The sequence below is a fragment of the Camarhynchus parvulus genome, chromosome 7, assembly GCF_901933205.1.
Source record: "Camarhynchus parvulus chromosome 7, STF_HiC, whole genome shotgun sequence".
Lineage (NCBI taxonomy): Eukaryota > Metazoa > Chordata > Aves > Passeriformes > Thraupidae > Camarhynchus > Camarhynchus parvulus.
The window spans coordinates 32,319,324-32,341,925 of NC_044577.1; the positions used below are offsets into that span (position 1 = coordinate 32,319,324).

General features: G+C 38.5%; 1 protein-coding gene across 2 annotated transcripts in view; it reads left to right on the forward strand.

Moving 5' to 3' along the window:
- SPOPL (speckle type BTB/POZ protein like) overlaps positions 1-22,161 on the forward strand; it is a 30,129-nt gene extending 7,968 nt beyond the window's left edge. Inside the window, exons 2-11 of one of the 2 annotated variants that reach the window (XR_004060878.1) lie at positions 6,741-6,875; positions 7,052-7,173; positions 7,440-7,591; positions 11,063-11,190; positions 15,267-15,444; positions 15,539-15,594; positions 17,167-17,289; positions 18,472-18,614; positions 18,701-18,860; positions 20,769-21,295. Coding sequence is in view for 1 of the 2 variants with exons in the window: in XM_030952196.1 (XP_030808056.1) it covers positions 6,798-6,875; positions 7,052-7,173; positions 7,440-7,591; positions 11,063-11,190; positions 15,267-15,444; positions 15,539-15,594; positions 17,167-17,289; positions 18,472-18,614; positions 18,701-18,754; positions 20,769-20,913 (1,179 nt within the window). In the remaining variant the exon portion in view is untranslated. Of the gene's footprint in view, positions 1-6,740; positions 6,876-7,051; positions 7,174-7,439; positions 7,592-11,062; positions 11,191-15,266; positions 15,445-15,538; positions 15,595-17,166; positions 17,290-18,471; positions 18,615-18,700; positions 18,861-20,768 lie in introns of both variants that reach the window. The other variant, XM_030952196.1, reaches the window with a different exon arrangement.
- The last annotated feature ends 441 nt before the right edge of the window (positions 22,162-22,602 follow it).

Below are 22,602 nucleotides of genomic sequence, written 5' to 3' on the forward strand. Positions count from 1 at the left end.
TGGGCATTTCCCACGGGCTGGGTTATGCCTTGCTGGGGCCTTTTTGCTGGAAGCACCATAAGGATGTGCTTTTAAATTCTGGAGTCTTAGTTGCAGCTATTTTGAGATGTCTGTGACCCCAGCTGCCTGTCCTCTCTCTGCTGGAGTTTACTGTCCCCAGGCAGGGGTGACAGGGTGTATATGGAGTTTCTCAGCTGTCACAGCCCAGTCCATGGCAGTATTTTTTTTTCTCACTGGAAGAGTGTGGAGAGAGTCATGAATTGGCTGGTGGTGTGGCTGCTGATTGTGTCTCCTGGCAGGGCACAGGCTTCCAGCAGAGCTGTGGGATGGCAAGGGTGACATGGTGAGCATGAAGCACACAGGAGCAGCCAGAGCTCCTGATTTAAGCCCCAAAGCTTGGGTTTGTGTAAACTTAGTTGCTATTGTGTGGTTCCAGAGCAAACATATACTTAAATAAGCATTTTTAATATCGTGTTCTAAAAAAGCCTCAAACCTTTTTAAGTGTTATAGGCTGCCTCTTCAGTTAGTGTCATAGGGGTTCCCTTCTTTTGCCCCAAAAAGGAGAAGTTTTTCATGTTGGAAGTACTACAGATAACATAAAGTGTAGTACCTCCTTAACCTGTAAGTTTTCTAACTTAGGGGATAGATATATGTTAATGCAATTGTGTAAGTGTGAGTAATTCTGTTCACTCAAATGATGCAGGGATGGAAAAAATCAATAAATGCTGAACACTGTATTTAAATTTTCGTAGGTATATCATAAGTGTGTTTTCAGAGGAGATAACTGAACAAATTGGAAAACTGCCTGAGTTTAATAGACCTTTCAGGCATCTGTTATTGTGTTGTGGATCATCCAGCAGGAAACTTAGTTTAATAGTTAGCTGTTTAGGAAATACAACAGCAATTCTTTCAAAAAGATCAATTGTGAATGGATGCAAATCCTACTAATTAAGAAAACAATCCTATTTCTTGCAAAGTTCATTTTTTTTTCTACTTACTAGTAAAAATTGCAGGAATTTATGTAAGCTTAATTAGATTATAAGACAAACTCTTTAATAAAAAGAAAAAATTCAAGCCATAGGCATTTCATGCCACCAAATAAGTGTGACCCAGGTGGTGGGTGGCTGTTACACAAATCCTTCTGTGCTCAATGAGAAAGGAATATGGCTTTTTTCCCTCTTAAATAGTTTGGCCTTCATAAGCTGATGCTGCCTAGAACTGGCTGGTCCACCTGGGTCCAGGTGGGGCAGTGCAGAAATAACTTTGTCTTTGGCCTTAGAATGTCTTTCACTTCAGACATAACTATTTTGATTGGGTTTGTTTGTTTCCTTCACTTTTATATTCATAAATATATTCTTCCTCAGCCAAGAAATAAGATGGGGTTTTTCCCAAGAATTTGCTTTCTTTGTAATTTGAAAAACCAAACTGATTCCTTGAAGAAATATTGATGGTTTTATATAAACCACTTACATATTAATGATATAATACTATGTAATACTTTATTCACTGATCATTTAATGAGAGGAAATTAAATAAGTATCTCTGTAACTACACCATGTTCATTTTGAATGGGTTTTTGGGAGTTGAAGTTACTGAATGAAGAAGGACTTATTTCAGATTTTTTTTAAAGCCGAACCCTCAAAATTTCATAAACTATATTTGGTTTCTAAAGTATGTATTTACTAGGAATAAAAAGTTGGATGGACAGAATGTTATTTTCCAGTTAAACTTCAGGAGGTGATCTTTATTTCAGCCAGTGATGAAATATCAGTATTTCCAGAGAGGGGACAAGAAGTTAATTCACAACAGCTTTGCATTTTGTGCTCAGGAAAAGATTGTCACCATCTGAGTGGAATATGCAGTACATGCACTTGGAATTTTTTGGTGTGACCCTGGAGGGAGCCACTTTGATCCTGGAGGTCTGAGCCCTGGGAAGAAGGGATGCTGGAAGGAAGAGGCTCAGCAGGACCTGATCACTGAGTTCACGTGCTTTTCTTCTCATTCTTGAGGGAGCAGGACAGGGTCACTGATTTGCTTGGAGAACCATCTTTGGGCTGGATTCTGGCAGGCTGGATTTGACCTTTGGGGTGTGTTGGGTACCCTGCAGCAGACAGTTTGTTCAGCCATCCTACCAGCAGTGTTGGGGCTGCAATCCCTCTCTGAAATACCACAGTAAACCATTGCTGTGGATGGTTTAATGTGCAACACCTCGTGTGCTGCACTGGGCCTGCCCTGGGAGAGCTCCTGGCATCTGCTTCCTGCTCCTAAGGACAGACAAACCCAGCATCCTCCTAACAGGGCAGCTCCTCAAACACCTTTATCAAGTGTTTTGTGCGTTTATTATTGGGGGCATAGAAACTTCTTCTTTGTGTGTTCCTATGTATGTGGTGCTTTCTTAACAAGCTAGTCACTTTTTCAGTGAAAAAGTTGAGATAATTCCAGCCCAAGATGTAAGAGACTGGGAATGTGCTCTTGTCTAGCTCTGAGAGGTTAAAAAGTAACCTTGTTTAGAATAATGTTGATAAATACTCAATTTCAGACAGGGGAAACAAGATAATATTTTTGAAAGTCATATTATTGATGTAGGAAGTAACTTTGAATCTTAAGAGCTCTTCTCAAAAGTTGAGAAAATGGACATCTGATACAGCTTTTGATGTAAATCTGTGCAAATACATATTTTGGAAGGTAGCCTGTGCTTTCTTTACACTGTGTGTGCAGGTTATTAATTAACATTTATCAATTTCACATGGCTTTAAGTTCAGCATAAGTATTTGTTTGACTAGGAGGGCACTTCAGTTAATTCCTAAATGTGCTTTGAGAATTCTCCTTTATGTTATTTCTGCCTACTTGCTCACTGTAGGAGGATCAGCTCCTGGAAGATCCAAATTTAACAGAATCTGGTTTATTTGGAGAGTGATTATCAGGTGAAGCCAATACCTTCCTTAACAGATCAGTAGAAGAAGTGACAAGCCCATCATGTTTGGGGTCTGGAAGTACAAGCAAAGAACCTTTGACCTTTGCCTCTTTTTTTTTTGAACACAAAGTGTTCAGTGAAGGCAATGAACAAGAACTCTGAATTAAATCAACACTGGCTGCTGTACAACATTCAGTATATCAGTTCATTAGAAAAAACTCCAAACAAAGGAACTTGACACCCTTTAAAAATACATCTCATTTTCCTTTTGAAAACCAGAAACTTCTTTTACTCCATCCATTAAGGCTTGTTTTCCTGTTCCCAGTGCATGTTTGCCCTGATGGTCAGACGTTTCTGCCTGGCCACACAGACTGGTTTGTTGGGCTGTGTCCAGACAGGCACAGCATTGCCTGAAAATTCTTGGAGCTATTGTCTGATAATGTTCCCTCATTTCTGCTGCTTTGTTCATGATAGCCTGCAGAGTAATAAATGCAGGTTCTAGCATGAAAATTGTCCCTCTAAGTTGTTTCATCCTGCAGATAGCAGACCTGTCTTCCTGCACCTCACTGATTGAATTCCACCCAGTTGTTCCCTGACTGGTTTTGTGAACTGCAGCTCTCTGTTCCCAACCATTTGGCCTAATAGGCTGTGATGAGGACTTGGTACTTGGAAAACCATTTTGTCAGAGCTGATGGCAGTGGCTGATCAATGATTCATAAACAATTTCTTCAGAGTAGTATTTAGTCTCCTCCCCACGTAGAGCACTGTAGAACAAAGAGTGTGTAGTTGCATCTCTGTTCTCACCTTCAGACTGCCTGTGCAGGGTCCACTTTGCCCTGGTCAGCATTGGAGGCCCCTCAGTGTGGTCTGGCTGTCAGTCTATAGACTGCAAAAGTCCTTCTCCAAGGACTTTTTCAGGACAGCATCTTGAAAGCTTGTGTTCTCTCTCACCTTGTAGCTCTGGTAAATACCCTAGACCCCACCCAAATCTTAATTAATTGATTAGGTGAAGGGCAGATCTGCAGTACTGCTGAACCATTTCCATCCTTCTCCCTTTTGGTACATGTTAACAGAGCATCAGAAGCTCTGTTTTTTTATTCTCCCATTATTCAGTTTGTCTTGGTTGGTCCTTTGTTTTGTCTAAGTTGTGTGTTCAGACATACTAAAAAATACAGACAGCTCCTCAACACAGACTCACAGTATCAAGGATTTAAAGTTACTGCTTTCTGCCAGTTTTCTGTCTAAAAATATGTTTGGCTTAGTAAATCCCATGCAAAAAAAGTGAAGTGTTAATCTGTTCCTCAGAGGTGTATCAGGAGGTCGTGAAAATCACTTATCTGGTGCTAGTGCTGTAAAGGGGAAACCTTACAAAAAGCTGAGGCTGTTCAGAAGGACCTGAGAAGTGTCCTTAGGTAAAATCAGGCCTTCCTTAAATAAAGGCCATGCAGCAGGTGGAAGCAGCCTCTGAAGCACAGCTGCCATGGGTAGAGCAGGTACAGAGACAAGGCAACAGATGGACCTGAAAATAATTGCAAATAACTACCTTTGCTTAGAGTTAAATTCTCAGTGAATCGAGCTGATTTAGCTGTGAGATGGGAGTGGGCAGATAACTACTGTAGCTGGCCCAAGGTCACTGAACACTTTCTTAAAAGAGATTGTGTACAGCAGTTATTTTCAGGCTTTTCCAATTTAGAAACCCCTTCGGAGCAAATTTGGCTCAGATCTGCTGCTCCTTCATGGTTACTGGGAGCTGACTGGTCTAATGGGCTGAAGAATTGAGGTACAGATGAGAGAAGAGACAGTCCTGTGCATCTCATGCAAATGACAGGATAAGGGTTGGGCTGTGTTCTTCTTGATTTTATCTTTGGAGAATCGAGGAGCAGCAAGCAGGGTCAGTAAGGCTGAGGTAAGCTGTTCTAAGCCTCTCAGGATATAGTTCTGTCTCCAAATCCATTGCATTTGGGCAACAGCTTCAGTTGTCACCACTGAGTAAGATGTGCTTCCAGAAGTAATGGTAATATAAGTGCTAATATTTGCTTTGTGAAAGTAGAAGTTCATATGTATTCTTCCCAGGAATTTTACTCTGGGTCGTTCTGTACAGAGAATCAAAACCAATTGTAAACATGTAAGCAAAAACTGTGTAAACACAACATGCACAATAGATGTGTTTCCTGCTTAAAAAAACATGAAGCAAACAAGTTCAGTTATCTAAAATTTAGGGATGATGTTGGTTTTTCATTTATAGACAGTACTAATGAAGTACTGAATGTTGCCACAAATATTAGTTTTATCTATGGAGAACTCCTTTGTTTAAGACAGCTGAATTGTGTTTATGATTAGTTTTCAGTGTCTCAGGGATCCATATTTTACAGGAGACCTATTCAGTATTTTGTTTTCACCCTGTCATAGCAGATCTCTTGGTAGAGATTCATTAAGGCATATTATTATAAAGCATCTGCTTCCTCATCTGGTAAAAACTGAGAATTAGCTTTCTTTTCAAGCTCTTATACCTCTGTGATTCAGAGCAATCACCTGTCAGCAGGCTTTGATGTGGAAGGGCTGCTTCATGCCATGAGTGAGAAGTAGTACCAGAAAGGCAGAGGGGAAAACATCCAGTGAGGATCACAGCATTTCACAGAGCAGAATTCTTCCTGTAGGAATAATGAACTTGTTACATCATGACTGAATTGTACATGCTCTTGCAGTGTGTTTTTACCAGTGTTTGCATAAAACCTTGTTTCTAAGTGTTGCTCCATCCCTGGAGAGTTCCATGATGATTAGTGATGTGCAATCACATCTTTTGAGGAAGACAATTAATGCTCTTCTGTCACAGCTAAAAAGAGCTGTACAGTGAAGCAGTCAAATGTTGCAGAAAGATGGTTGCTTTTAAGTGATAGCAGGATATGTTTAAAGAAACTTTCTGCACTAAGAGAAAATGTTTTGTGGCAGAAATAATTGATTTTTTTCTGGTTTGATCAGGGTTCATTTCACTTTTTTAGCAATTTAATGAAGCAGCTTAAGTGAGAGGCTGTGCCTGTGATAGGAATCTGCCCACAGCTGACAGCAAACCCTCCCTTAGAGAAGAGCCAGCCAGGAACCCAGAGCTGCCCCCTCATTGCCCTCCTTCTTTCATTGGCCAGGCCCAATTGCTGCTGTGTAGCTGGGTGTGAGGATCTGGGCAAGTGCCTCAGTTCCTGGTGGGCAGGAGGAGCTGCAGTGCTCTGTTAGGTGATGGTAATTTATAACAAAATCACTTTATTTCTTGTTGGGATTTGAGTGAAACTGTTTTTTCTGGCTTTGTGGTATTATAGTTCTTCAGCTGTGTCTGTTGGTGTTAAAGATCTGTGAAAGAAAATACTGCTTGAAATGCAGGTCTGATTTCTTACCCTCCATTCAGAAATCTCAGGGTTGTGTGAACCTATTGTCCTCCCAGGTGGCTGAGTGTTCTTGTGAATTATGTCTGGGTGAAAACCTAAGGCATTGTGCTAATGACTGAGTGCTCTGGGTACTCTGCAAGTCAAAGGAGGAGAGCCTGAAGAAAGTTATAACACTTCTGGAGTGGCCAAAGTGGTAATTTGCAAAGGGGGTGTTGAAATATTGTCATTAGTGTGTGATGCAGAGGTGCTTATTTTTATAAATTATTGTGTGAGGGCTCAGCCTGCAGGTTTTGAGCACCAGTGGTTGTTATGTGTGACACCCAGCAGAGCCATTGTCCTCCTTTCAGGTTTAATTTTCAGATGCATCATTTAGTAAACACAGTAATATGAGTTTTTGTATTTCCCACGCCTAAAAAGGGTGAACAAAATGTACGAATTCCTTTTTGTAGGGGAATTACTGAAGTTTGGATTGCTCTCTTGATACTATAAACCTGCAATAAGTGGCAATGTCAAGGGTTCCCACCCCACCTCCTCCTGGGGAGATGTCCAGTGGACCTGTGGCTGAAAGCTGGTGTTACACCCAGGTAATCTACATGAATTCCAATGCCTTCATTTTCTATTGTCATAATAATTGTTTAGAAAAACTGAACTAAAGTTATTGGCATATTGATTAAATATAGCTGACAATCTAAGTAGTTCCCATAGCTAATGCTTGATATGTAATTTAAATTTTCTTAACATTTTCTGATCTTTTGTTCAGGTTAAAGTAGTAAAATTTTCATACATGTGGACCATTAATAACTTCAGTTTTTGCCGCGAAGAAATGGGTGAAGTTTTAAAGAGTTCTACATTTTCATCAGGGCCAAATGACAAAATGAAGTGGTAAGGTCTTTCTCTGAGCAAGTGCTTTGCTTTTGTTTTGGGGTTATTTTGCTCACAAAAATTGTAAAGTTAAATTAAAAATAAATATTAAAATTTGGACACTTATTGGAGGGTTACTGTAGGTATGGATTGGTTCTAATTTTAAAATGTCAGCAATCACAGAGGAAACATTTATTTCAGTAGCATTTATGATTGTGTCTTGTAAAAGTATTTCTGAATTTATTCTGGGTACTATTAAAAAAATTACAATTTCTCTTTTTTTTCAGGTGCCTGAGAGTGAATCCAAAGGGATTAGATGATGAAAGCAAAGACTACTTGTCATTGTATTTGCTTTTAGTCAGTTGTCCAAAAAGTGAAGTCAGAGCAAAATTCAAATTTTCCTTGCTGAATGCTAAAAGAGAAGAAACAAAAGCAATGGGTAAGGTGGTTTTGTAAGAACATCAGCAATGTTATTTTTTTCAGTTGAGAGCAGAAATTAATATTGAGATAAACTTTTAAAATACGTTTTTTAATTTCCTTTTAGAAACATAATTATAAAATGCTGTTCATGTTTCACACGTTTCTGATCACTGAGCAATGTTAATTCTATCCTGAGCAGTATAAATTACAGCACATTGCCAATTGCTGCCACTCCAGGTCCTTGTCACTTAGTTTTTCCAGCAGATTATCCTTGTTTCCTGTTAGCAGAGGTGTATTTGCTTGTTTGTAGCCTTATTGGAAGTGTTTGATTTCCATTGTTAAATAGGATAAGCAGAGATGGCTGGATTTTTTAGATATCCTTTATAATATTTTGGTCTACTTCACCTGATTTACACTGTAATCAGTTTAAAAGCATCTGCCATGTACCTAAGGAACTAGAAGACTTTGAAATAACTGGTGATTTGATTTAATTGTTTTTGTTGATATGAAAAATGTATGGAAAGCTCTTAGTTTCAAACTTGTGAGCACAACCTTCATTGGAGATGCTGTTTGGGAAAGCTGGGATTCTTGTGGAAATGAATAATTTAATGCTGATCTGCACTGAATTTGTTCTGCTAAAAGTCCTGTATGTGAAAAATATCTATTTTTCTTCCTTTCTTCTACTCCAGGATTTAAGAGATATTTCAGGTCCTGTTTGTTGCAAATTCTGCATTTCTTGCAAAAAATCTGTAGTTCTGCAGTGTTTATACCCAAAGTTCATGGTATTTCTCCTTAAGTAACTAGGCCCACTTGTAATCATCAAAATAAATCCACAGAACTGAGTTCAAATGTAAAAATTAAATCATTAGACTCTTTGGAAGGGAGGTAAATATATATGTTTCACATGCATGTTTCACTCTACTAACCCTTTTACACTGATGGTGATGGTTTCTTCAGTCCCTGCAAACTTCCTTTTTTGGAGCTTATGTGAGCAAAGCTACACTCGTGAACATTTGGAGAATCATTTGGAGGATGTATACATCTGGACTTGGCACAGTCCTGGAGTGGATAGGTTTTGATGCAGTTTCACATTTTATTACAAATAGCAGTTTGGAGGTAATCGTAGAAGCACAGAATTGTTGAGTTTGTGCAGGAGCTCTGGAGGCTCAGGGTCAGCCTGAGCACTTTGCTTGGGACTTGTGCTGCTTTGAGATCTCCAAGGATGGAGACTCAACAGCTTGTCTGGGCAATCTGTTTTAGTTCCTAGCCAGGTCCTGCTGGCCCTTTGTTTGCCTTAGGGGTTCACTGTAGGTTCTTGTTGATTTGTTGTCCCCCAGGACCCAATCTCCAGTAACGTGTTTGTTCCTGTCTGTGGCAAACACCCAAATCCTGACCCATCATCTCTCTGCTGGTTCATCATCCACTGCAGTGCTAAAAATCCTATGAGTGGGTGTGTCTGCAGCTTCTGCAGTTGTGGCTGTGCTGGGTTTGCACCACAGGAGTTATAAATATCATTTCACTTTGGGAAATTACCAACAGAAGTCTTATTTCTTGGACTCTCCAGCCATTTGCCATCTGCTTCTGTGGGTGCTGTGTATTTACTGAGACAGGAAAATGATGCCCCACTTCCAATGTCCCTTGTAATTGATAATTCATGCATAGGCTGCTGCTTCAAGGGATGAAGCTGTGTATGAAACAGATAGTGAACTAACATTTTAATTTTATTAGAAGAAAAATAGATTTGCACTTTTGTGCTGTTCTATTTTGGTTCTTAATTTTGGGGGTTAACACTGGTTGTTGCTGCTAAGAGTAAAATCTAAGTCTGCTGAGTAAAGAATTGGGCTGAATCTAAAGAAGAAATTTGTGAATGCTTTTGGGAATGTGAATTTCTGATTTTTTTTCCTTTTAATTCAAGGTAATGAGGTTAAAAGTTGGTGAAAATGTGAAAACACTAATCCAGATGCCAAAAAATTAGATAATATTATTTTAAAACATGTTTTTCCTCCTTGGTATACAGATTTTCAAATGTGAACAGTGTTGTGTGTTTGTGCTGTTGCCCACACTGCACTTGAGGGAGCATTTCCCTCTGCTGCTGTGCTCTGCGTGGGCAAAGGCTTCTTGATACAGGAGTGTGATGAGGTGACAGGGACAGCCCTCACACCTCCTGCAGTGTGTGGCTTTCAGTGTGTTCTGAAAATACAGTGAAAATCTCTACAGGATATTTTGCTTGATATAATCCTAGTGAAGAGCTGTTCTGAATGTAGTTTTTCCAGCTCTTGGAGGTGAGGGCAGCATGTGACACGTGTGTGTTTTCTGTGGTACATGCTCCAGTGTGTTCCAGTGGTGCTGCTGAGGTCAGTAGTGTGGAGAAGTCTGGCTTTGCTGATGGCTTTATTTTGGAGGGTTTTTAAAAAAATTCTGTCATGAAGAACACTTTGCTTTTATTACAAACTTCTGACTTAAACTTCTAAAGTGCTCTCTTTAGCTGAAGCATCTCTGTGTATAGCAAATGAAGTGGTGATGTGTTTCTTGCCCAGCTTTTTGGAATTAAAAGTTCTTTCTTAAAGAACTCTTCATGAGGTCCCTTCCCACTTCCCCCTCTGCTCTTATTTCAGTATTCTTGCTGCCTTCATTTTGAACAATCCTTCTAAATTTAATTCAGAATGTGCTTTGTTCTACTTAGATTCTCAAAGCCATACCCAAATAACCTCTTTCCTATATTTTACTTTAAGTTATAGGGTGCTCTTTCCTGTGGTTTGATTTGGGCAACAAGTGGCTACTTTTCAGTCAACCAGCCATGTAAAATGTGTGATCTTACTGGATTTACACGTGTTTGCACTGACATGACTGTGGGAATTCTTTTTTGGCTGTAAGCTTTAGAAAAAAAAACTTGTGCTGTCACAGCAAATCTGATGGATTAAAAAAAATAATTCTTATAACTGGGGCCAAAAGATAAATATAATTAATATCTTTTATGACCAAAAGATAGTTTAGTAGTTGAAAGCTTTCATTTCTGTTTTGCTGTTTTAATGCTTTTACTGTATTTCAAAATCATTTCAACCTGTGAAACAAGATTTTCCATTTCAGGAAGAAGTCAAACCAGATTGTTATGACAACTGCAGAGCGTTGTCAGGATGGGTTTGTGGTGACAAATTCATTGTAATGGTGCTTCCCTCTGAACAATTCCTGTTTTGACACATTGGCATTCTTAAACACTCACTGAAAAACTCCTTGTGCTGGATGGTGCCTGAGAGATCTAATGAGAGGATATGGTTCAAATTACAAATTGTGCTCCACCAAGTTCTATCAAGTGTATTATAAAATAAGACTATTACAATATTAAAATGCTTTAATCAGTTCTGTTGACACATGATCCAGATGTGTGAAACTGATGCATTTTTTTATTACCACTTAGTTTTGATGTGGAATTGGGTGCTGTTTGTTAATATTTTCCTGTAACTTGCTGTATTTGTACACAATTTTTTATCAGAAAGCCAAAGAGCATATCGATTTGTGCAAGGCAAGGACTGGGGCTTTAAGAAATTTATCCGAAGAGATTTTTTACTAGATGAAGCTAATGGTCTTCTACCAGATGACAAGCTTACATTATTTTGTGAGGTGGGTATTAATTTTTAAGTAATAAAGTTTTAAATAAAATGTTTCCTGCTCTAATAAATAGAAATTTATGTTGATTTAAACAGTAGCATACTCTAAAATTGTCTTCTGAAAACTATAAGCTTGGCAAAATATACATTGCTTTGTCTGTATTGCATTTTATTTTATTTTTTGGTGCTTGTACACTGAGGGGTAGAATATTGAATTGATCACTTGTAAACTGCTGGACTTCTTTATGAATTTGCCACAGTTACATCAGAATTGACTGTAGAATTATTTATGCCAGAGGTGGCTGGTGTGTGCTCTCTAGAGAAATGCTGTTTTACTGAGGTCACTTTTATTTAAAGAAGTTATATTTGGAATTAGAGGATTGGTTTTCACTGGATGGAAATGTTCACATACTGGTTCACATTATAAAAGAAAACCCAACTGATTGTCAGAATCTATATTCCTTTAATATCCTAATTGTTTGCTTTAACCAATGAACAGGTCTTTCCAGTAAATTAAACACATCTTTTTTTGACCAATTGTTACATTTTGTTTTCTGAGAGAATGCCAAGTATCTTATAGGAGGTGTGCTTGATACTGAAAATTAACATTGAGAGCTGTGCTATAAATCTAACTTCATGGTGTATTGTGTGTCCCTTCTTCTATAATATCATTTATGTCTATAACCTAAATTTTCCTATTAAATTTCAGTAAAAAGCTTACTTGGTGTTAAAAATGGAAAGCAGAGAAAGTAGCAGTGTAAGTGGAGTGTATGTTGAATATACATTGGCTGGTTATCTGGGCTGCCATAAAGTGATTAGTGACTTAGGAGGATGATAGATGCTCTAACTGCTAATAAGTTTGCTTTGATCTGTGTATTTACAGGAAATGTGTAAAATTGTCTTGGCAAGATTACAATTTAATTATATGTCATTATGCTGGGTAGGAAGAATAATTGAAATGTGGCCCTTGAGACTAGATATTGCAAATATAGTGCATCTTATTTTCACTTAGACAAGTTAAATTAGCTGCATGATAAATTTGTTATGAATACAATTATTTGGGTGATAAAAGCAGATATAACAAGTGCTTTATGGTTCTGTAAAGATACTTTTGAGTATTTTCTCTTCTTAAGTTGTCCTCTAAATGAGCACTTTGATGTAAATGAAAAGCTCTTAAAAGTAGCATTTGGTTTTGGAATAGATCACTCTCTAATTTTAGAGATTAGGCTTGTTTAAAAAATATAACTAGAAGAAATACTGGATTTCCACAGAGAAATACTGTTGTTTAAATTCTGATGCTAATCACTGAATTTAGCTGTGTTTCCCTATGAAAAGATCTTGATGTTTTAATGTGAGTGGCTTTTGTGAAGTGTTGGACCTACCCTGATTATAAATGTGGAAGGAAGTAAAACATTTAGTTGTTCACAGTGAACATGTTAAAATAACTTCTGGCTTGTTTCAGGGTGAAGGGAAAACTTGAAAATCCAAATATTTTAGGAATTTCTTTCTTTGGATGTGTGATACCAGCTCTTCAGCTGTCTTTAGAAATGACAGGTGTTGTTTGAAGGACCTGTTTCTATAGACAAGCCTGAAGTTTTTGTCCTTTTAGTACTTTCCTGTTAAGCTCTGATTTCCATGTTTGCCTTCCTACTTGTTTCCTGTTTGGAAAACTGACTAACCCCTTCTTAACTATTGCACTTGGCTTGGTAAAACTTGTCAGATGTAGCAGGTATTTAGTGAAGGTCTCTGATTACTGACTGCTGGTGGGCCCTTTCTCCTGTTGGCTTGCAGGAAAATTATTTGGTTGTCTTTGGCAGCAAAGATATTCATTCTGTGTTGCCAGAGATTGTCAAGATCTGCTGGATATGCCCTTGCATGGGACCTGAGGGGCTGTTAAGTTTAATATTTTGTGAAGTCTGGTGCTGCCAGCAGCAATTTGGGATTAAATACAGCCTCAGTTTTTTGGACACACTGATCTCTGACTGAATTCTCCTTTTTCATATGATCTGAAAGTACTGAACCCTTGCAGATGTTCCATTTGCTAATGGAATAGAATGTTCTCTGCTTTCACAGATCTCTTGTCTGCCTTAGTAGTCCAAGGAATCATTTATATCACCCTTACCATTAGATTACCACATATTCAAAATCCAGAAAATCATGGACATTATCCTTGTTCAATGTCATCACGCAGAACATGTTCAAGTTGACAAGTTTTCAATAGTTATATGGGATTAACTTGATGTGATTTCAGTTTTATTTAAATAAATTATAAATAATAAGAGGATGCACTTGATTTGTGGCATGCCTGTTGGACTGAGATATGAAGGATCAGACTCCTGTAATCTTTGTATTTAGGATCTTTAAAGGACAAAACACTCCAGGTCACTTGGGTGGGGGAGATTTGAATTAAAACTTTGCTTGAGTTGTATCTTAAGAAGATGGCCTGTAGCAAATTCTTGTGTTGCCCAGCTCTCAGTATGTATTAGAAACCATTCTAAATCAGAAGTTTGGAAGGTCAGAGCTCAGTTTAAGTGCACATAAAGAGTGTGTAGATGACTTTCCCTAGGCATTGTCTGTAGCTAACAGGAGGATGCTGTGTGGACAACTGGGACCATGAACTTTGAGTCAAGGCTCTGGAAAAGCAGAACTCTCCTCTGGCAACAGAAGATGAGCTTGGCTAAGCTAAAACTTCCTTTGTGTGTATGTATATCTCCTGAAATCACTGTGTGTGTGAAAACTGGGAAATAGCTCTATAGATTTTTTTCGATGTTATAAATGTACAGTCTAACCGTGAAAGGGAAATTTTGCTGTGCTTTGGGTTTCTTCTTTTTTTTTAAGGTGGAAGAATATAAAGGAATTTCTTGTATTCACTAGGGGGTATGAGATGATACAGGGAATTAGGCAGTGATTCAAATCCCCAAGCTGCTGTCATAATTGGATCATCCTCCTCCTCTTCTGGTCTGGAGTTTGGCTTGCAGTGCTCCCACTTTCTGTGAAGCTGAGCTGTGCTGTTTTTGCTTTATGCCAGATTTATTCCAGATGCCTTTGGAAATCAACCAAAGCCCTGATCCTAACAGTATCAGCATTTTCTCTTAAGATCTAATCCTAATTTTCCGTATTTGGGAGATGGAGTGATCAAGATCTTGTAGCGTGGCTCGTTACAAAGGTTTTATTCTCAGGTCTGTGCTCTCAGACAAGAGAAGCAAAACCTGCTGAGCTCTTCTGTTTTCCCAACACACTGATTAAAAGGACTTAGTTTGTGAAGATAACTGAAAAAGCAGCAAGGAGTGCTGCTGTCCTGTTCCATTCCTAAATGAAAGACTCATTAATGGGGAATAATGGCAGAATACTCACTTAAAATGCACATATTTCAGTTTTCTTAACTAGTTAGTACAAAGTTACATCCTGTGAGAATGCATTTCATTATTGAAGTTACTTGCACCTTGTATTTTGAAAGTAATGGCTTTTAATCTTGTTTGGAAAGCAATTGCTTGTGGGTCCTGCCTCATCTGGACTAAGTAAAATAAAATAATGGAGGAGCTGTTACTTGCACTTAGTTTGCATTATCACACTGTAGGTTGTGTATAAATTTAACTGTCAGTACAATAAGGGATATTGAAAAATTATACAGATTGTTCTTCTGAAACTTTTCTGTGACCATGTGATCCTGATGATCTGTATATAATTTTATATTGTGTATATTTTACTGAGATGGGTGAAGTGTTGAACTGTCAATTTAACTCTGAAATAGCTTTAACTTGTTTTTGTTCCCACTGTTTTTCCAAGAACTGTATCTCTCCTTATTTATGTTGGCATTTCTGTCAGGTGGCATGTGGTATTGTGCTCTCTCTTTTTGTTTTGGTTGGATAAGTACACAATATTAGAGTAAGCCCTATTTGTTTTATGTTACTTAAAAGTAAACTGTAAAGCATTGGTTTATTATTTAGGGTTCTGGCCTAATGCCAGAAGCTTCACTGTTTTTTTTTTTCTTTGCTTTGGAACTGTTGCAATTCTAGCAATAGGTACTGTGATTTAATTGTTGTTGGCATTCAGTTATGAAGGAGTTGTCTTGCTGTGATTTTCTGTTAGGTAAGCGTGGTCCAAGACTCAGTAAATATATCAGGACAGTCTAATACAAACACTTTGAAGGTACCTGAATGTCGACTAGCAGAAGATTTAGGGAATCTCTGGGAAACAACAAGATTTACAGATTGCAGTTTTTATGTAGGAGGACAAGAATTCAAAGCTCATAAATCTGTCCTTGCAGGTACTTTCTACTTTTGTATTGCTATTATTTTGTAATTTAAATTGCCGTAAATTTAAAATTTGATTATATTTAATATTTACTTTTCTTGATACAGCACGATCTCCAGTTTTTAATGCAATGTTTGAACATGAAATGGAAGAAAGCAAAAAGGTAAGCTTCATTGAAAATGTTACATGTAAATATTTGTACCTTGTGAAAGAGGAACACATTGCAGAAAACTTGAGACAGAGCACATTGAGGAGGATGAGGGTTCTTATAGTGCATGAGGGACAGTTCCTGAACCTGTCCTGGTGAGTTCTGAGGGAATTTGTGTAGAAAGAGTGGAGAGAGGTGCTGGAGGATTTGGATTTTTGGAGCTATTATATCTGTCCTAGATAGTGTTTTTAAACATTAGCTACTGGTGTAATTGACCTGGTAATCTCTGCCCCCTTTTTGCCTCAGTTTGCATCTTCCTATCAGCTGATTGACTTGACTGAGGTTTTGCTGTAGAGTATTGAAGTGTTTTTTATGGTAACCAAGAAACAAGAGGTGGATTATGACTGGAATTAAGCCCTCAGGCAGTGGAACACCTTTTCATTCACAGCTTCTGCAGGCACTTGACCTGTGTAAGTGTTTTGGATAGAGGGTTTCTTAATCAGGAAAGCACTGCTTCTGCTTTTATGCACTTGATGTCTCCCACAGCGAGGAGCTGTTTGTGTCTTTCTTGAAGAATTATCAAAAGTGGGTTGGTTATGGGCAGAATCCATGAAAAGGTGAGGAACTGATCACCTCACAAAAGGGTTATGATAGGTGATCATCATTTGGTGTTGAAAACTGCAAGATGCCACTTGTGTGCACAAACACATCAGGTGAACATGGTGCTGTGGTACAGCTGAGGGTCACTTTCCTTCCCAGAACCTCTCCAGTCTGGAAACTGTCACAGGTGGAATTGGAATACTGGGGAGCATTTTATTGAGAGGTTCCTGGTCTGAAAGAAATCCAAACATTTCACAGCTTGAGTAATGTGCCATGCCAGGCCTTTGCCTTCATCAGCAGTGGATCCCCTGTGCAGCCCTCCTCCTAAATACTGACAAGAAACCAGACCATGCACATCTCATGTGCCTGGGATTTTTATACTCCTTTCAAAAGTCTGGTGTTTGCTTCTACATCTTTGACATCATTTCCCACTTCATTAGTTGCTTGTAGGGGATACTGTTAAAAGATTGGTCAGGCTTGCAGTGCCACTGTTGTATTATGGCAATCTTCAGCTGTGTGATGTCAGTTAGTGTGTTTGCTTTTTGGGTTCTCAGAACAAAACCTGGGCTGTGTTGACTCAGTTTAAGTTGAGCCAAGAATGGCTCAACTTGTTCTGTCTGCTGCTCTGACTTCTGATATTCCAAACACATTGTGTTGGAAGCTCAGAAACATTTTTTAGTATTCCTGAAACTGTCTTGAGTTTTATGTACAGTCTGTGTGATAGACTCCGGAGTTATGCATTTCTAGGAAAAAAATGACAATTATTTTTTATTGCTGGAGATTTTCCAGCTGATTTCTACCTAAGTTTTAAGAACTTTTTTGTTTGCTTTCGGCTTAACATTATTAAATGTTACCTTTAATTTGTAAGGATTTTGTATGATGGACGATGAATGAAAATTTGTAGCATGCATGCAGTTGATATTTAATATTCACTTTGAAATTGTAGCTAAATTCCAAACACTTTTATTGATTCTTCTTCTTTACCAGAATCGTGTAGAAATAAATGATGTAGACCCTGAAGTTTTTAAAGAAATGATGAGATTCATTTACACAGGAAAAGCACCAAACCTTGAAAAAATGGCTGACAATTTGTTGGCAGCTGCAGACAAAGTAAGTAATTGACTCCAAGCTTCCCAAATCTGGTGTTTGCTTGGGGAATGTTGATTAAAAAAGAATTATTTTCAGATTGTTCGATATATATTTTGCTTTTTTAAAACATAAAGAGCAGTTCTCATCAGAAATGAAGCAAGATAGGAAAGAATAGACCTTTTTAGCAGTAGAAGGCTGATAAATCTTTTTTTAAAGAGAGGTGTTTCAGGTATTTATTTAGTATCAAATTTTTTTAGAAATTGGAGACCATTAATACGACTTGGAAAATTCGGTTTTGAATAAAATGTATACTAGATCTTTGTATTCTTCAAGAAGATTTATTCAAGTTCTTGAATTAACTGTGCTTCCCTAAAGTAGTTACTTTGGAATTTTCATCTCTTTGTCTTCCCTACAAATGTAATAGTTGTAATCTTTCATCTTTTCTTTGTTGGGATCATGTCTACTCTTAAAATTGTTGTTCTTTGAAATACTTTTTCTACTGTGATTTTTGAGATGAAGGGATTTACAGCAGCTCAGCAATTAAGGAGTTTTTTGCATGCTGGCCTTGATTTAGGACATAATTGATAAATGTAGAGACTATTATAAGGTAGAGTTGCATGATTGTCTGAAATACCAGAAAATAAAAATGAAACCTGTTCAGACTGTGACATCCTTCAAAAAAGAAGCACAGTTTATTCATGCAAAATATAATACGGGAATGCAGTTATTTTCCCTCAAATTTATTATAGGCTGTATCAAAGGTATGAGGAAAATTAGGAAATTCAGAGATGGGTTGGGGATTAAGTAAAATTTGTTTTAAACAATGTAGTTGATGAAACTCCATTGTATCATTTCCTGCCCCTCGCTTAGAGATGTGAACCTGTTCAATGCTGATTTGGCTCTTTGTTCCTCCTCCCTTACCAAGCAGAAGTGAAATGAAAACTTTTGAATGAGTTATTTCTGTTGTTTGATAAAAACTCTGTCAGCAAGGTCTTTAATGAGTTTGTGCCAAGCCTAATGCCTGTGTTCCATTTGAGAACTGCCCCGTGCAGCACATTGTGATGTGCAGTACCCGTGGGGAAGCAGTTTGATGTTAAACTTGGGAAGCACCAAGCCTGGCTGGAAGTGTCTAAAGAGCTGTAGAGATGGGGACAGAAGGAATGAGTTTGAGGAATGATTAGTGCAGTTTTTCTCTCTCTCCAGTATGCACTGGAACGGCTGAAGGTGATGTGTGAGGAAGCACTCTGTAGTAACCTCTCGGTAGAAAATGTTGCTGACATTCTTATCCTCGCAGATTTGCACAGCGCTGAACAGCTAAAAGCACAAGCAATAGACTTTATTAACAGGCAAGTAATACTTGGATTACTTACTAAGTATCTTTGTGTTTATATTTGGTGTACTTTCTCAATATTAGCACACTTCTCTCTTGCAGGTGCAGTGTTCTTAGACAACTTGGGTGTAAAGATGGGAAAAACTGGAATAGCAAGTAAGTTTCCCTGCCCCACGATGTTCTGTACAAACACTGCTAAGTAGACTGCAGATCTTAAGAACTGTTGCTTCATTTCCACACTACTGAGGCCTGTCACTTGACTGTAAGTAAAGTAGGATTCAGCAGATGCTACTCCAGTTATGATTGTGACTCCCCCTTTAAATGACAGGGAATGTTAGCTGCTCTCCAGTGTGAGATCCTAACAATAGCTGGTTTTCATTCCTTCTCCCAGGGGCATAGTGCTGTGAGATGATGGAAGCAGCCTTTATAGAGAAAACCATTCTCATGAGTACCCAGCTCTGTGCCTGGAGGAGTGATAACCCCAGTGTGGTTTTGAGACTTGCTTGGGTCAGTCTGAGCCTGCAGTATTTCCACAGAAAGGAGGGCAGTTGCTCTCTTTGCCTCTGGGGATGTGTTTGTGCACCTTCCCACATGCCAGCGCAAGTGCTCTGGAGGCCACACAACTCGTCAGTCAGGTCCCTCTGACTCTGAGGGCTCCTGCCTACACTGGAAATAGGCTGAGACTGTGTGGCTCAGGCTCTGGATTGCAGCAGCTCCAGTGAATCACAGAGTGGAAGACAGCCAGCTGCAGAATAGCTGGCACTAGGCTCAAACAGTGTAAGGGCAGTGGAGCACTTATTTCTTACCATCAGAATCTCCAGAGAACTTAAAGGCTGTGTTGCACCACTTAGTTTAAATTGTTGTTTCTCCTTGAAGCAAAAAAGGTTTCATAGGCATAATGATTGAGCGTGATGTGGAAAAGCAGTGGGTGGTGAAAGGTAAATAGTAAAATACCAGTAATAGAGATAAGTCAGAATCATAACTATGTAACTGCTTGATGTATTTCTTCTCAAGTGATTTGGAAGTTCCTGAGCTGACTTCTGTCTTGAATGTTTGCTAGTTAACATGCTGGTAACCTTTGCTTCAGCTAAAACATCTACAAGAATTCAGGGAAATGATAGGAGAGGGCCTGGCTTAATTTCCTGACTCTGGGCACCAGGGAGTCTGAACTTTAGTATTGTTTCTCAAGGCCCTTCCCTTCACTGACTTGCAGCAGCAGATTAAAGGCTTGCATTAGAAATCTCTCAAAGATTAGAGATCATGTGGTGTAGAGGTCAGCTGATAACTTCATACTTGATAATGTTCCTGAGGGTGCTCACAAAAGGCTTGTGAAAATGCAGAGCAATGGGAACTTGGGATTGATGCATATTAGTTCCAAATTTATCCTATGTCAGTGTGACATGCAACCCAGCCAATATAATATTCTTCATGTGCAAAGTGAATTTTTAACTTTTTTTTAATATTCTTTCACCAAAAAGTAAATACATACATTAAGTAAATATATAGTTTTTGATCTCCTGGGTGTCAGTGTGATACTTGCTGAAATCTGTTGTTGCTTTTGTGTTAGTTAAAAATCAACAGTGGCCATTGAAAGCTATTTTGAATGTGGCCCATCATCTGCACTGAAAAAAGAGTGAATAGTCTCAGTGTGCTCCACTGGTACTGAGACTGCAGGCTCCCAGTGAAGGGGTCTGGAGCCAGCCAGCTAATCTGCCTTCATGGCTCTTTCTAGGAGATGAACTGCATCATTTTTGAGGCAGTTTCAGCTGATTGATCTTGTCATCCTTCTCTCTCCCCAAACTGAGCATGCCCTTTTATGTAATGAGATTATTGTGTCTTCCCTTGCTTTTTGTCTCTGCACTAGACCTCATTTTCTTCCTAGTTTTCCTCTTTATTGTTTCTCATGAGCAATTTCAAGGTGGTTATTCTGATACAGTTCTCTAGCTGAGGTCTGGCTGGTACTGAGTAGAGCAGAACACAAGTACCTTTTGTCCCACATCTGATTGTATTTCCATATTGCAAATTGCTGCTTCTCTCTGTTGGCACCCTCCCTGGCATCCGCGGTGTGTCCCACAATATTTCACTGCAGCACTCCTGCCTTGCCTGCTCTTCTCCACTGTGCATTTGGTTTGTAAAATGGTGTGACTGTTCTTAATGCTTCTGTTTTCAGCCAAGCAACAGACATAATGGAAACTGCAGGCTGGAAGTCCATGATCCACTCCCACCCTCACTTAGTAGCCGAGGCCTTTCGCGCTCTGGCGTCTGCACAGTGTCCACAGTTTGGCATTCCACGCAAACGGCTAAAACAGTCCTGAAATCTTCCATGAACTCTAGAGAAATTGGACTGACTCCACTCCTCCTTGTCCAGAGGTGTTTTCACAAACCATAACAAGAGTTTTTGTTATCCTTGTCCACAGAACAGAAGCTGAAAAAGCCTATTGTTTGCTTTTCAGATGGATAATTTATGGTTTAATCCTCAGCTTTAAATTAGACTGATTACTCTAATTCACTGAAAGGCCTTAAATTATCTTCAATGACTCTCTAGTCCATATAGTCTAATGTATCTTGATTTTTTATTATTATTTTTTAACGTGCCTTGTCTTTTTGACTAGGCTCTGCAGGATTGCACTAGCTCCATAATGCAGTAAAGTTGATAACTGAAGATTAATTTTTGAAAGGGATCTTCCATTATTTTCAGAAGAAAAAAGAAAAAGATTATAGTTTGGTCCTGTGCTAACTGGAAGGTTCTGGCTGGCCTCTCATTAAAAGCACTTGAATCAGAGGCACATCATGTACCCTAGGCAAGTGCTAAATATAGGGAGAGCCTGTTTACCTTCAACAAATGCCCACAGGCTATTTATGGCAATATACTGCTTTGAACATAATTTATTTTTCATTGTGGGGGCAAATATGCAATGGTTTGGCCCAAAAATGTATTTTCATTACAGTTTGTAATGCTTATTGTGTGTGTGTCAAAGCTGTCCAAGCGGTGAAGAGAAACACAGAATAAACCTTTGGCTTGTGTTTCTTTACGGTCCATCATTAGTTTACATTTAATGCAGAACTGAACAAGAGGTAAAAGAGCTCAATGTGAAAAGGAATGGTGTTGTATATGGAATAAATATATCCCAGTGTATGGTTGCATAGAAAAGTCAAGGATGCATAGAATGACCAAATGTAAATTGAGGAAATGGGCCAAATGGATTTTGAATATGCACTTTTAATGTGTAACTTTTGTATGTTGTGTGGTACATATATATTTTGCTTTTGATGAATTAATGAGGTACAGGTAATTGTGGCTTAACTTTTTAGATACATTTTAAGATGCCCACAGCCACATGGGATTTAGTTTTGTTAGAAGAGAAAGGCATGTCTTTTTAAGACTCAATTGAAGGTGGCTATTGCGAGCTTTCATATTTAAGTAACAAAATATTTTCGCTTATTTGAAAAAGGCATGTGAATGGTAAAAACTTTGAGGGGATTTTTCCCATCTTGACGTACATGCATGGCTCCCACAAACACCTGGGGAGGCTGTGCACACATCCGGAGTATTTCCCTGAAATGTCAGAAATTCTGCATAATGTGGATGGTATTGAAATTCTGCATAATGTGAAAAGGATGAAACATTTGTAAACTGCTTGTCATGGGCCAGTTCTTTACTATATGAACCTTAGCTTTAATATCAACATCCTCAGTGTTTGATAGCTTTGTTTACAATTGGGAGGAAAAGTCTGCAGTAGTGCACACTCTAAATGTTCCCTGAGTTACTGCATTGAGTTTACTGTAATAGTGATAATATGCTGTATTTCTTTTTTTGGGGGGGAGATTTGGGTTTTACAGTGGGGAATGGGAGGAGATCTCACCTAATTTATAAACAACTTTGTGTAAGGGTTTGAGTTTGCCTATTAAAAAAAGTCGTGCAGGGAAGAGAGGAAGAATTTCAGATTGTTTCTCCATCCTCATTTCATTGAGATTCATCTGACTTGCTCTGAATGAAATTTTTA